The sequence below is a fragment of the Bos indicus x Bos taurus genome, chromosome 12, assembly GCF_003369695.1.
Source record: "Bos indicus x Bos taurus breed Angus x Brahman F1 hybrid chromosome 12, Bos_hybrid_MaternalHap_v2.0, whole genome shotgun sequence".
NCBI lineage: Eukaryota > Metazoa > Chordata > Mammalia > Artiodactyla > Bovidae > Bos > Bos indicus x Bos taurus.
The window spans coordinates 70,169,307-70,182,466 of record NC_040087.1 but is presented as its reverse complement, the minus strand read 5'-3'; the positions used below and the strand labels follow the sequence as shown (position 1 = coordinate 70,182,466).

Below are 13,160 nucleotides of genomic sequence, written 5' to 3'. Positions count from 1 at the left end.
TTTTAACTTCAAAAATGAATATAGTAAAGTTGCTGGATATAAAATCAGCACACAGAAATCCTTTGCATTCCTATACACTAATAATGAGAAAACAGAAAGAGAAATTAAGGAAACAATTCCATTCACCATTGCAACGAAAAGAATAAAATACTTAGGAATGTATCTACCTAAAGAAACTAAATACCTATATATATAAAACTATAAAACACTGGTGAAATGAATCAAAGAGGACACTAATAGATGGAGAAATATACCATGTTCATGGATCAGAAGAATCAATATAGTGAAAATGAGTATACTACCCAAAGCAATATATAGATTCAATGCAATCCCTATCAAGCTACCAACGGTATTTTTCACAGAGCTAGAACAAATAATTTCACAATTTGTATGGAAATACAAAAAAAAAAAAAAAAAAAAAACTCAAATAGCCAAAGCAATCTTGGGAAAGAAGAATGGAACTGGAAGAATCAACCTGCCTGGCTTCAGGCTCTACTACAAAGCCACGGTCATCAAGACAGTATGGTACTGGCACAAAGACAGAAATATAGGTCAATGGAACAAAATAGAAAGCCCAGAGATAAATCCACGCACATATGGTCACCTTATCTTTGACAAAGGAGGCAAGAATATACAATGGATTAAAGACAATCTCTTTAACAAGTGGTGCTGGGAAAACTGGTCAACCACTTGTAAAAGAATGAAACTAGAACACTTTCTAAGACCATACACAAAAATAAATTCAAAATGGATTAAATATCTAAACATAAGACCAGAAACTATAAAACTCCTAGAGGAGAACATAGGCAAAACACTCTCCGACATAAATCACAGCAGGATCCTCTATGACCCATCTCCCAGAATATTGGAAATAAAAGCAAAAATAAACAAATGGGACCTGCTGCTGCTAAGTCGCTTCAGTCGTGTCCGACTCTGTGCGACCCCATAGACGGCAGCCGACTAGGCTCCCTCGTCCCTGGGATTCTCCAGGCAAGAACACTGGAGTGGGTTGCCATTTCCTTCTCCAATGCATGAAAGTGAAAAGTGAAAAGCGACTCCTAGCAACCCCATGGACTACAGTCTACCAGGCTCCTCCGTCCATGGGATTTTCCAGGCAGAGTACTGGAGTAGGTTGCCATTGCCTTCTCCAAAATGGGACCTAATAAAACTTAAAAGCTTCTGCACATCAAAGGAAACTATTAGCAAGGTGAAAAGACAGCATTCAGAATGGGAGAAAATAATAGCAAATGAAGCAACTGACAAACAACTAATCTCAAAAATATACAAGCAATTCCTGCAGGTCAATTACAGAAAAATAAATGACTCAATCAAAAAATAGGCCAAAGAACTAAATATACATTTCTCCAAAGAAGACATACATATGTCTAAAAAACACATGAAAAGATGCTCAACATTACTTATTATCAGAGAAATGCAAATCAAAACCACAATGATGTACCATTTCACGTCAGTCAGAATGGCTTCAATCCAACAGTCTACAAGCAATAAATGCTGGAGAGGATGTGGAGAAAAGGGAACCCTCTTACACTGTTGGTGGGAATGCAAACTAGTACAGCCACTATGCAGAACAATGTGGAGATTCCTTAAAAAATTGGAAATAGAATTGTCTTATGACCCAGCAACCCCACTGCTGGGCATACACACTGAGGAAACTAGAATTGAAAGAGACACATGTACCCCAATGTTCATTGCAGCATTATTTATAATAGCCAGGACATGGAAGCAACCTAGATGTCCATCAGCAGATGAATGGGTAAGAAATCTGCAATACATATACACAATGGAGTATTACTCAGCCATTAAAAAGAATATATTTGAATCAGTTCTAATGAGGTGGATGAAACTGGAGCCATTCTACAGAGTGAAGTAAGCCAGAAATAAAAACAGCAATACAGTATCAGATCAGAGCAGATCAGATCAGTCACTCAGTCGTGTCCAAGTCTTTGTGACCCCATGAATCGCAGCATGCCAGGCCTCCCTGTCCATCACCAACTCCCAGAGTTCACTGAGACTCAGGTCCATCGAGTCAGTGATACCATCCAGCCATCTCATCTTCTGTCGTCCCCTTCTCCTCTTGCCCCCAATCCCTCCCAGCATCAGAGTCTTTTCCAATGAGTCAACTCTTCCCATGAGGTAGCCAAAGTACTAGAGTTTCAGCTTTAGCATCATTCCTTCCAAAGAAATCCCAGGGCTGATCTCCTTCAGAATGGACTGGTTGGATCTCCTTGCAGTCCAAGGGACTCTCAAGAGTCTTCTCCAACACCACAGTTCAATAGCATCAATTCTTTGGCGCTCAGCCTTAGCCTTCTTCACAGTCCAACTCTTACATCCATACATGACCACAGGAAAAACCATAGCCTTGACTAGACGAAACTTTGATGGCAAATTAATGTCTCTGCTTTTGAATATGCTATCTAGGTTGGACATAACTTTCCTTTCAAGGAGTAAACGTCTTTTAATTTCATGGCTGCACCCACCATCTGCAGTGATTTTGGAGCCCAGGGAAATAAAGTCTGACACTGTTTCTGCTGTTTCTATTTCCCATGAAGTGATGGGACCGGATGCCATGATCTTCATTTTCTGAATGTTGAGCTTTAAGCCAACTTTTTCACTCTCCACTTTCACTTTCATCAAGAAGCTTTTGAGTTCCTCTTCACTTTCTGCCATAAGGATGGTGTCATCTGCATATCTGAGGTTATTGATATTTCTCCCGGCAATCTTGATTCCAGCTTGTGTTTCTTCCAGTCCAGCGTTTCTCATGATGTACTCTGCATATAAGTTAAATAAACAGGGTGACAATATACAGCCTTGACGTACTCCTTTTCCTATTTGGAACCAGTCTGTTGTTGCATGTCCAGTTCTAACTGTTCTTCCAGACCTGCATACAAATTTCTCAAGAGGCAGATCAGGTGGTCTGGTATTCCCATCTCTTTCATAATTTTCCACAATTTTTGTGATCCACACAGTCAAAGGCTTTGGCATTGTCAATAAGGCAGAAATAGATGTTTTTCTGGAACTCTCCTGCTTTTTCCATGATCCAGCGGATGTTGGCAATTTATACTAACACATATATATGGAATTTAGAAATATTGTAACAATAACCTTGTATGTGAGACAGCAAAAGAGACACAGATATATAGAACAGTCTTTTGGACTCTGTGGGAGAGGGAGATGGTGGGATAATTTGGGAGAATGGCATTGAAACATGTATAATATCATATATGAAATGAATCGCCAGTCCAAGTTTGATGCATGATACTGGTTGCTTGGGGCTGGCGCACTGGGACGATCCAGAGGGATGGTACAGGGAGGGAGGAGGGAGAGGGTTTGGGGTAAACACGTGTATACCTGTGGTGGACTCATGTTGATGTATGGCAAAACCAATACAATATTATAAAGTAATTAACCTCCAATTAAAATAAATTTTAAAAAATAAACTTAAACTTAAAACTCTATCTCCTACATGAGTTTGAAAAAGAGCATCACATGTTTTCTCGACATTCCATTTATTTTTGTTTATAGTTAACAGTAGGTAAGCATATGCATTGAGGATTGCCTCCCAACAGTTCTTTGTTGTCCTTGTTCACTGGATGGGAACGGCACATTCATACCCGAGCTGCCAGCTTTCCTCTGCCTCCCATAGAGATGGCAGGGCACTGGAGGGTCATGGTAGGTACAGGGACATCAATAAAGGCAGAGAGTGCTATGCATTCCTGCTCATGTGTGATGCCCAGACTCTCAAAGATTACCTATAATTGTGTGCATGTGCATGTGTACACACATACAGCAGGCATGGCTAGGCTGAGTCCTGCAGGTAACATGAGGAAAGATAACTCGGGCTCCCACCTACAGAGTGCAGGTGAGGAGTGGTGGCCAGGTGAACTCACTGGGTATCACCACATTCATATTTGCAAGCAGGATCTCATCCCTTTATTTTTTAAAACTTTTTTGAAGAACTTAGCATCATTTTTTTTATTTAAGTATTGTTGATTTACAATATTATGTTAGTTTCAAGTGGACAGCAAAGATGATTCAGTTATATATATAATATGTACACTATATATATATATATATATATATATATATATATATTTCAGATTCTTTTCCATGAAGGTTATTAAAATATATTGAATATTGTTCCCTGTGCTCTACAGTAGGTTCTTGCTGACAGAGCTGGTAGGGGAGGACCAGGGCCTGTAGTGTGAGAACAGAGCCCATGGATGCATCAGGACATGGGCAAAGAGGGGACCAGGTTGCCCTTAGAACAGGGCAAGAGACCTCTGCCCTGAGCCACACACTTTAGAGAACCCCAGTCTAGTCCTCCGCTGACACCCTCCTCCCAGTCCCCATAGGGTGAAGCCCCTAAGAGCCAAGGGGATACACCCCAGTCCAGAGCCCTCTCCTCCAGGTGCTTGCTTGGCAAAGTGTGGTCCACAGAGCACCAGCATCAACATCCCATATGGCACCAGCAATGAAGGTGCAGAGTCTTAACCATTCAACTGACAGGGAATTATCACTATGGTCTAATTTTAAATATAAATATGGTAACAAATACGGTAACAAAGAAGGTAGTAGAGCTAACTACATATCCAGTATTGTTCTAAAGTAGTGCTTCTCACATCTCAGGTTGAGTCAGCTTTTATATTTTCAGCCCATTGCAACCTAATCACTGATCCATTGTGCACAGTTAGTGTGCAGCTCAGCCACGTGCACCTCCCCCTGCAAGTGCAACACTCACAATGGTCCCTGGGCTGTTCAAGATCCCACCCATCCTGAGTATGGACGTCACTGCAACAGCAGATGGCTGTGAGTTTCTAGCTTTCTTGAATTTTCTGTACTTATTTCAGACCTGGTTACAAACAAGTCATGAACTGGCACTAGCTCACAGACCATATTCTGTGACTGTCTCTGATGTATTTAATCTTTGCAACTGCTCTCTGAGAAACATACTACTCCCATCTCAATGTTACAAAGAAACTGAAGCACAGTGGGCTTCCCAACCTTAACAGCCCACAATTAACAGGTAGCAGAACTCGTATCCAAACCCAGTCATAATGCCCAGAGGAGCCAGTATTTGTCCCTAGAAGGCTGACTCCAGAGCTTGTGCTCCTCCCCATGTGCTTACATCATTTTAACTATGTGTTAAATGAAGAGGAACAGTTATAACTTAGGCTGTCAGATGAGATCATACTCAAATACATCCTTTACAGTCTCTTACCTACTTTCAAACATACCCATCTCGCTCTCTTCTCTTGATGATTAAGAATCACCAAGGTCAGTGATTCCATCCTTTGCTTCTTTGGATGCTTTCTGTCCATCCATCATCCAACCAAAGCAACTGCTCAAGAGCAGAAGTTATATTCATTTTCCAGATGAAGAAGCTGAGATTCAGAAGCTGAGACTTACCTATGCAAGTAATTAAGGCTACATGGCTATATGGTATCCAGAGCCCATTTTGTCAAGGTTGGTGCCAGTTTATTATGTTGGTAACTCAGCTAGTTATTTCCTTTCACTCCCAAGTGTCCCAGTTGGACACTACACTTTTTGAACACCTACACTGCTAGCAAGTAGCAGATAAAGAATTGGCATGCAGATCAATGTGACTGACTCCAAACCCAGGGCTTTCTGTTATCCCAGGCTGCTGCTGCTGTTGCTGGTGCTAAGTCACTTCAGTTGTGTCTGACTCTGTGCAACCCAATAGATGGCAGCCCACCAGGCTCTCCCAACCCTGGGATTCTCCAGGCAAGAGCACTGGAGTGGGTTGCCATTTCCTTTTCCATTGCGTGAAAGTGAAAAGTGAAAGTGAAGTCCCTCAGTTGTGTCCCCGTGAACTACAGCCTACCAGGCTCCTCCATCCATGGGATTTTCCAGGCAAGAGTACTTGGGTGGGTTGCAATTGCCTTCTCCAGGCTACCTCTTAAAATTTCAAAATCATAACGTTCAGAAAGAATATTTGTTTTCAGTCAAAATTCATTCAGCAATGAGCATCCCTTATGCTGTTTGACAGACAGTGTGCTGTAAGGCTAGCCAGGTGACTCAGTGATAAAGAATCTGCCTGCCAATGCAGGAGACGCAGGTATGATCCCTGGGTCCAGAAAATCCCCTGGAAAAGGAAATGACAACCCACTTCAGTATTCTTACCTGGGAGATCCCATGGACAGAGGAGCCTAGTGGCCTACAATCCATGGGATTGCAAAAGAGTTGGACACAATTTAGCAACTAATGAACAACAAAAATGTGATAGACATTACGCTGCAAGATGTAATTAAAAAGTAAACAGGGTACAGTTTAAAGTTTTTAGAAGCTTGTGGTTTAGTAAGAAAACAAACCACCTATGAATACTCATAGTCAGGGTAGGCTACATAATTTACAGAACCCAGTGCAAAATGGAAAAAGAAGGGACCCTTGTTCAAAAATTAAGTATTTCAAGATAGTGAGAACAGGCACTAGCCAAGCATGATTGGGTTTAACAAATGAGAGGTGACCAGGGTATCAGAGAAATAAGCATTAACTAGGATGATGAATGATCTTGAGATTGCTTCCTAGAAGAGGTGACAACTGGGCTGACCCTACAGAATGAGGCTTTCTCCCCTACATGGACTTCCTCCTTTATTTTTTAAACCATAGGGAATACCGGAGAATCAGTTACTCAGTCATTTTAGTGAAACATCAATCACCAAGTGTTTCCATCACAGTGCACACTCATCATCTACCTCTGGAGCTGTGACACACCCATGAGGGGCATGCAGATGTGCTGTTCAGACCTCCCTTCACGGACTCACTGCCCAGCCACTAGAAGTGCTGCTAGTGGGTGACCTTAAGCCACCAGCCACCCTGGGCGCAGCCTTTGTACAACGACCCATCCAGGTGGATGTATGAAAAGCTGGCCAGTGGATCTGTCACAACAATCCCAAAGGGTCATCACATCAGAACTCCCATGGATCAGCTAAGGTCATCTGGCCAGTGCTCCAGCTTGATTTTTTCCTCTGCCCTATCCCATTTCTTCCCTCTTGATTCCACAAGTGCTGATCCTAATGGCACCCTTAATACATATGCCAATACTGAACTCCATCCAAGACTGCATGTCAGAGAACCAATCTGTAGCATGTATCAAAAAACATTCAGTTCTTGACCAGGATTTTTATTTGAAAACACTGTTTACATACATAACATTTCTAAATCACCAAGTAAAATATAAAATGGAAACAAGGACTCCCTGTGTGAGTGTGGATATCTTTGGTTTAAAATCCTCAATCTAATGTCTGACTAAAACAAAATTAAGTTTTAGGTTAATAACAAAAGAAAATTAATATGTTGAACCATATGAAACTGCCATTTTTATAGGTTAAAACAAGGCTGTATGTGATTTTCACATGGTTTAATCTCATAGTAAAAAGCAATTTGCATTTGAAATTTAGAGAACATTACACTTATGAATAACTCATGGGTAAAAGATATAATGAATAAAATTAAAAATTAGAAAATACCTAAATACAATGGTTATTGATCAGTGCTAAGTACCAAAACTTGTAGTTGCAGCTAAAGTGAGTCTTAGGGGAAAAAAGTAGGCTTTGTGTACTTAATTTTTAACTTAATCACTTTTCTAATATAAGTTTCTAATTTAAGAATTTAGTGAAAAATATCACAAAGTAAATGAAGAAAAGTTAAAGGAAAGAAAGAATAATATAGTGAAACTACCAAAAAAAAAAAAAAAAAAAGGAAAAGAAACCCACCAAAGGGTCAATGAAGCAAAAAAAATTATTCTTTGAAAATTAATAGGAAAAAGTCATTCAAGACTTTAAAATAAATAAATTTAAAAAAATTAAGAAATAAAAATTAAAAAAAAGACTTTTCAAGGAAAAAAACAGGGCAAAGTCACAAAGTTAAAAAGCAAAGAACAACATAATTTTAGATGCAGCAGAGATTAAACATTTAAGATACTATGAATAATTTTATGCCAGTCAAGCTCAACACTCACAGAAACAAATCCACTGCTAAAGAAATAAAACTTCACCAAAAATGACTCTGTAGAAATAACACACTGAAAAGTACTAATATAATTAACAAAAATTAAATAGATGTTGATTGTTGTACAATATTGTGGATACAATTAATGCCACTGAATTGTATGTTTAAAAATGGTAATATGGCAAATTTTATGTTATCTATACTGTACCATCGGAGAAGGCAATGGCACCCCACTCCAGTACTCTTGCTTGGAAAATCCCATGGACGGAGGAGCCTGGTGGGCTGCAGTCCATGGGGTCGCTACAAGTCAGACACGACTGAGGGACTTCACATTCATTTTTCACTTTCATGCATTGGAGGAGGAAATGGAAACCCACTCCAGAATTCTTGCCTGGAGAATCCCAGGGACGGGGGAGCCTGGTGGGCTGCCATCTATGGGGTCGCACAGAGTCGGACATGACTGAAGCGACTTAACAGCAGTATCAGATCAGATCAGATCAGTCGCTCAGTCGTGTCCAACTCTTTGCGACCCCATGAATCACAGCATGCCAGGCCTCCCTGTCCATCACCAACCCACGGAGTTCACTCAGACTCACGTCCATCGAGGCAGTGATGCCATCCAGCCATTTCATCCTCTGTCGTCCCCTTCTCCTCCTGCCCCCAATCCCTCCCAGCATCAGAGCCTTTTCCAATGAGTCAACTCTTCGCATGAGGTGGCTAAAGTACTGGAGTTTCAGCTTTGGCATCATTCCTTCCAAAGAAATCCCAGGGCTGATCGCCTTCAGAATGGACTAGTTGGATCTCCTTGCAGTCCAAGGGACTCTCAAGAGTCTTCTCCAACACCACAGATCAAAGGCATCAATTCTTCGGCGCTCAGCCTTCTTCATAGTCCAACTCTCACATCCATACATGACCACAGGAAAAACCATAGCCTTGACCAGACGAACCTTTGTTGGCAAAGTAATGTCTCTGCTTTTGAATATGCTATCTAGGTTGGTCATAACTTTCCTTCCAAGGAGTAAGTGTCTTTTAATCTCATGGCTGCAGTCACTATCTGTAGTGATTTTGGAGCCCAGGAAAATAAAGTCTCACACTGTTTCCACTGTTTCCCCATCTATTTCCCATGAAGTGGTGGGACCAGATGCCATGATCTTCGTTTTCTGAATGTTGAGCTTTAAGCCAACTTTTTCACTCTCCACTTTCACTTTCATCAAGAGGCTTTTTATTTCTCTTCACTTTCTGCCATAAGGGTGGTGTCATCTGCATATCTGAGGTTATTGATATTTCTCCGGGAAATCTTGATTCCAGTTTGTGTTTCTTCCAGTCTAGCGTTTCTCATGATGTACTCTGCATATAAGTTAAATAAACAGGGTGACAATATACAGCCTTGACGAACTCCTTTCCTATTTGGAACCAGTCTGTTGTTGCATGTCCAGTTCTAACTGTTGCTTCCTGACCTGCATACAAGTTTCTCAAGAGGCAGATCAGGTGGTCTGATATTCCCATCTCTTTCAGAATTTTCCACAGTTTATTGTGATCCACACAGTCAAAGGCTTTGGCATAGTCAATAAAGCAGAAATAGATTTTTTTGTGTGGAAATCTCTTGCTTTTTCCATGATCCAGCGGATGTTGGCAATTTGATCTCTGGTTCCTCTGCCTTTTCTAAAACCAGCTGGAACATCTGGAAGTTCATGGTTCATGTATTGCTGAAGCCTGGCTTGGAGAATTTTGAACATTACTTTACTAGCATGTGAGATGAGTGCAATTGTGCGATAGTTTGAGCATTCTTTGGCATTGCCTTTCTTTGGGATTGGGATGAAAACTGACCTTTTCCAATCCTGTGGCCACTGCTGAGTTTTCCGAATTTGCTGGCATATTGAGTGCAACACTTTCACAGTATCATCTGTCAGGATTTGGAATAGTTCAACTGGAATTCCATCACCTCCACTAGCTTTGTTCATAGTGATGCTTTCTAAGGCCCACTTGACTTCACATTCCAGGATGTCTGGCTCTAGGTGACTGATCACACCATTGTGATTATCTGGGTCATGAAGATCTTTTTTGTACAGTTCTTCTGTGTATTCTTGCCATCTCTTCTTAATATCTTCTGCTTCTGTTAGGTCCATACCATTTCTGTCCTTTATCGAGCTCATATTTGCATGAAATGTTCCTTTGGTATCTCTGATTTTCTTGAAGAGATCCCTAGTCTTTCCCATTTTGTTGTTTTCCTCTATTTCTTTGCACTGTACCATAAAATAAATGTAAAAAAAATCCCCAATCTAGAAGACAATCAATGATCATGTCTGTTCTTCATTATCAAATGCCCTCAAAGGGTTCCTATTTTGAGAAAGCATGTTTTCTCTCCCTTCTCTTTTAAGATATAAAATTAAATATTGTCCTTCTGTATCTTAATCACATATCTTCTTTTTCGGGAGCACCACTCTCCCCTATAATATCACTTAGAGTATATTTTTTGTTTTTCCTATCAGTTTTCTCTGTAGTATTTTAACCAGAGGTCTTTGGGTGAAATAATTGATCCTAGTTATATTAAAGGCAGTTGTGAAACAAAACAGCAACCTCACAGTTTTCAAGTAAACAGAATCCTTGATATAACTGGAAAGTAATATGTAATTCTGGGAACAGTAAAAAAAAAAAAAAAAAAAATCTGTGACAAATTTGTTTTATAACTTAGAAAATAAGCTTTAGTTCTGGACTCTCTCAAGGCACAAAACCTGGGAGACAGATTTTATTGGTGGCTTGCTTCTCAGATTTGGATAAAGAAAAAAAATAGTATAACCTTTCAAAATTAATAAGTCATTTTGTAAGAGTTTGAAATCACTGTGTGAAGTTGCAGAGAGATAAATCCAAATAAACTAACATCTTGTATGTGTAAATATTTGTTGCTGGTATAAAGAAGTACAACATAGTTTATGCAAGGCAAATACTATTGAAGAAATGCCTTCAGAATAGACTTGACTTCACAGGAGGATCACACTGCTATCTCAAAAATAGTTAAGATTAAGGTCTGTCCATTGGAAGCATTCATAACCACACAGTCACTGAGCATCATCATTATCTGGATAATTCCTTTTGAAGTACACCTGAAAAAAAAAAAGAAAGAAATAAAAACAACACACTTAAAAGCTGTAAAGTCCCTTCTAAAGCAACACATTTCTAGGGTCACTTTTTCATGTGAAACAAATCATAACACTAATGGAGGCACAATTTTTAAACCCAGTGATGTGTTTATTCTATGAAGGATGTCGCCCCTTTAAAACCCTCAGTGGGACTGGGCTGAATGCCAAACGTGATTCCCTTGGGTTCTAATCATTCTGATTCACAGATAAGCTTTAATCACTAATTGATAACCAAAATCATTTTACAGAATTAAAACATGGAGATAAATTATAAACAAGATGACGAAGAGGCTGGGATCTAGTGTCTGCATGAGGGTGTCTCACTTTTACACAAAAAAAGAGCACCATCAATCTAGATGTTAATATCAGGTTTGCCAGGCTTTGAATTCTTGACTTTTACCAATTTCTAGCTGAACTGGAAGAGACAGAGGTTTTCTGATAAATGTATAATCAGAACATAAAGGAAGTGAAGTGCTGTCAAATTTGTCCATTCCACAATCATCAGTTTTTGTAGCTGCACCATATCTTGGTTTCTTGATGAATGCACATAATAAAATGAAATAATGTCAAGACTTGTGAGCTCTTACCTCTAAATGTGTTTGGGTGAAAAAAGACTTCAAGTGTCATTTTTTTTTTCCCCAAATAAGAATGTGTGAACTTTTGTTTGAGTGTTTAAAACACAAAATGTGCCCTCTATCTGAAGCTGACTCATGTCATGAGCTAGGTTGCTAGGTCATTGATCCAGATTCATTTTATGAAACTTGATTCTAAGTCCATTTGTAAATGTTATCAACAAAGTTATCATGAGAGATAGTGGGCTTCACATATGAAACAGAAAAGCTCTGAGACACCTACCTTTATATTAGGTGTACTTTTTCTCATTACACACTTGCTATTCCCTAAACAGCACTGCATATGAAATGATATATATCAAAATGTCCCTTAAGTTAAGGATAAAAACAAGAAATTCTCCAAGAATGTTTAGGGCCCATGGATGAAATCTCAGGCTAGTTCCATTGCAAATGCAAGGAATAAAAAAAAAAAGGTTGGGGAGGGGAAGCTTTGGATCCAGTGGTTCAGAATCCACCTGCCAATGCAGGGGACATAGGTTTGATCCCTAGTCCAGGAAGATCCACATATCATAGGGCAGCTAAGCCTGTGTGCCATAACTACTAAGTCCACATGTCTCTATTATGAATCCTGTATGCCACAGCTACTGAAGCCAGTGCACCCTAGAGCTCATGCTCTATAACAAGAGAAGTAAGAAAAGCCTGCACACCACAACTATAGAATAGCCCCCTGCTCACCACAACTAGAGAAAGCCTGTGTGCAGTAATGAAGACCCAGCACAGCAAAAACTAGATAAATAAATAAAAAATTTTAAACTAAAAAAAGTAAGCCCTTTTAAGATGGCATTGTTGGGGGCACTCAAGTTGAGGGGCAAGCCCCCATAGGCGCTTCTTTATCTGTGTACTCTGAGGTGGCAGGGTACTGCCTACATGAGCTCCAGGGGTAGGTGTAAGCTTATGCTGCCACCTCAGACCCCAGAGGCAGGCACGGACAGATGCTACTACCACCTCCAAGTGTCCTGTGAGTTGATGCAGGTCACTTCCGCCACCTTCCTTGAAGTATGCCTGGCTCACCACCACTGCCAAGGCACCCGTGACTGGGAGCCAAGTGCCTTCCTGGAGAGTGCACATGCCATACACCCACACAACTGCACACCCCCATCAAGGGGAAAATAGCCAGCATATGCTGAGGAAATAGATGGCACGCATCAAAACCTAAAACAGTCCTCCTACAAAAAAAAAAAAAAATTAAATCCACAAAAGCTACAGAGGGACACTCCCACATATAAATAACACTCTAAGACAACAGTAGATAATTGTTTCACCTAAATTCAAAGAGAAACATAAGCAAAATTAAGAAGAGGAATCACTCTCAGTTAAAAGACCAAGAAAATTCCCTTGAAGGAACAATGAAACAGATCTCTTCAGTCTAATAGACAGCAAGCTCAAAAGGAGGCAATGAAAA

The 13,160-nt window shown here is 40.1% G+C and overlaps 1 protein-coding gene across 1 annotated transcript in view; it reads right to left on the bottom strand.

Moving 5' to 3' along the window:
- Nucleotides 1–10,707: 10,707 nt before the first annotated feature.
- Nucleotides 10,708–13,160, bottom strand: part of LOC113902483 (multidrug resistance-associated protein 4-like) — a 365,222-nt gene continuing 362,769 nt past the window's right edge. The window contains exon 32 of the mRNA XM_027557817.1: nt 10,708–11,090. Within this exon, the coding sequence (XP_027413618.1) occupies nt 11,046–11,090 (45 nt within the window). The 3' untranslated portion in view covers nt 10,708–11,045. The remainder of the gene's footprint in view (nt 11,091–13,160) is intronic.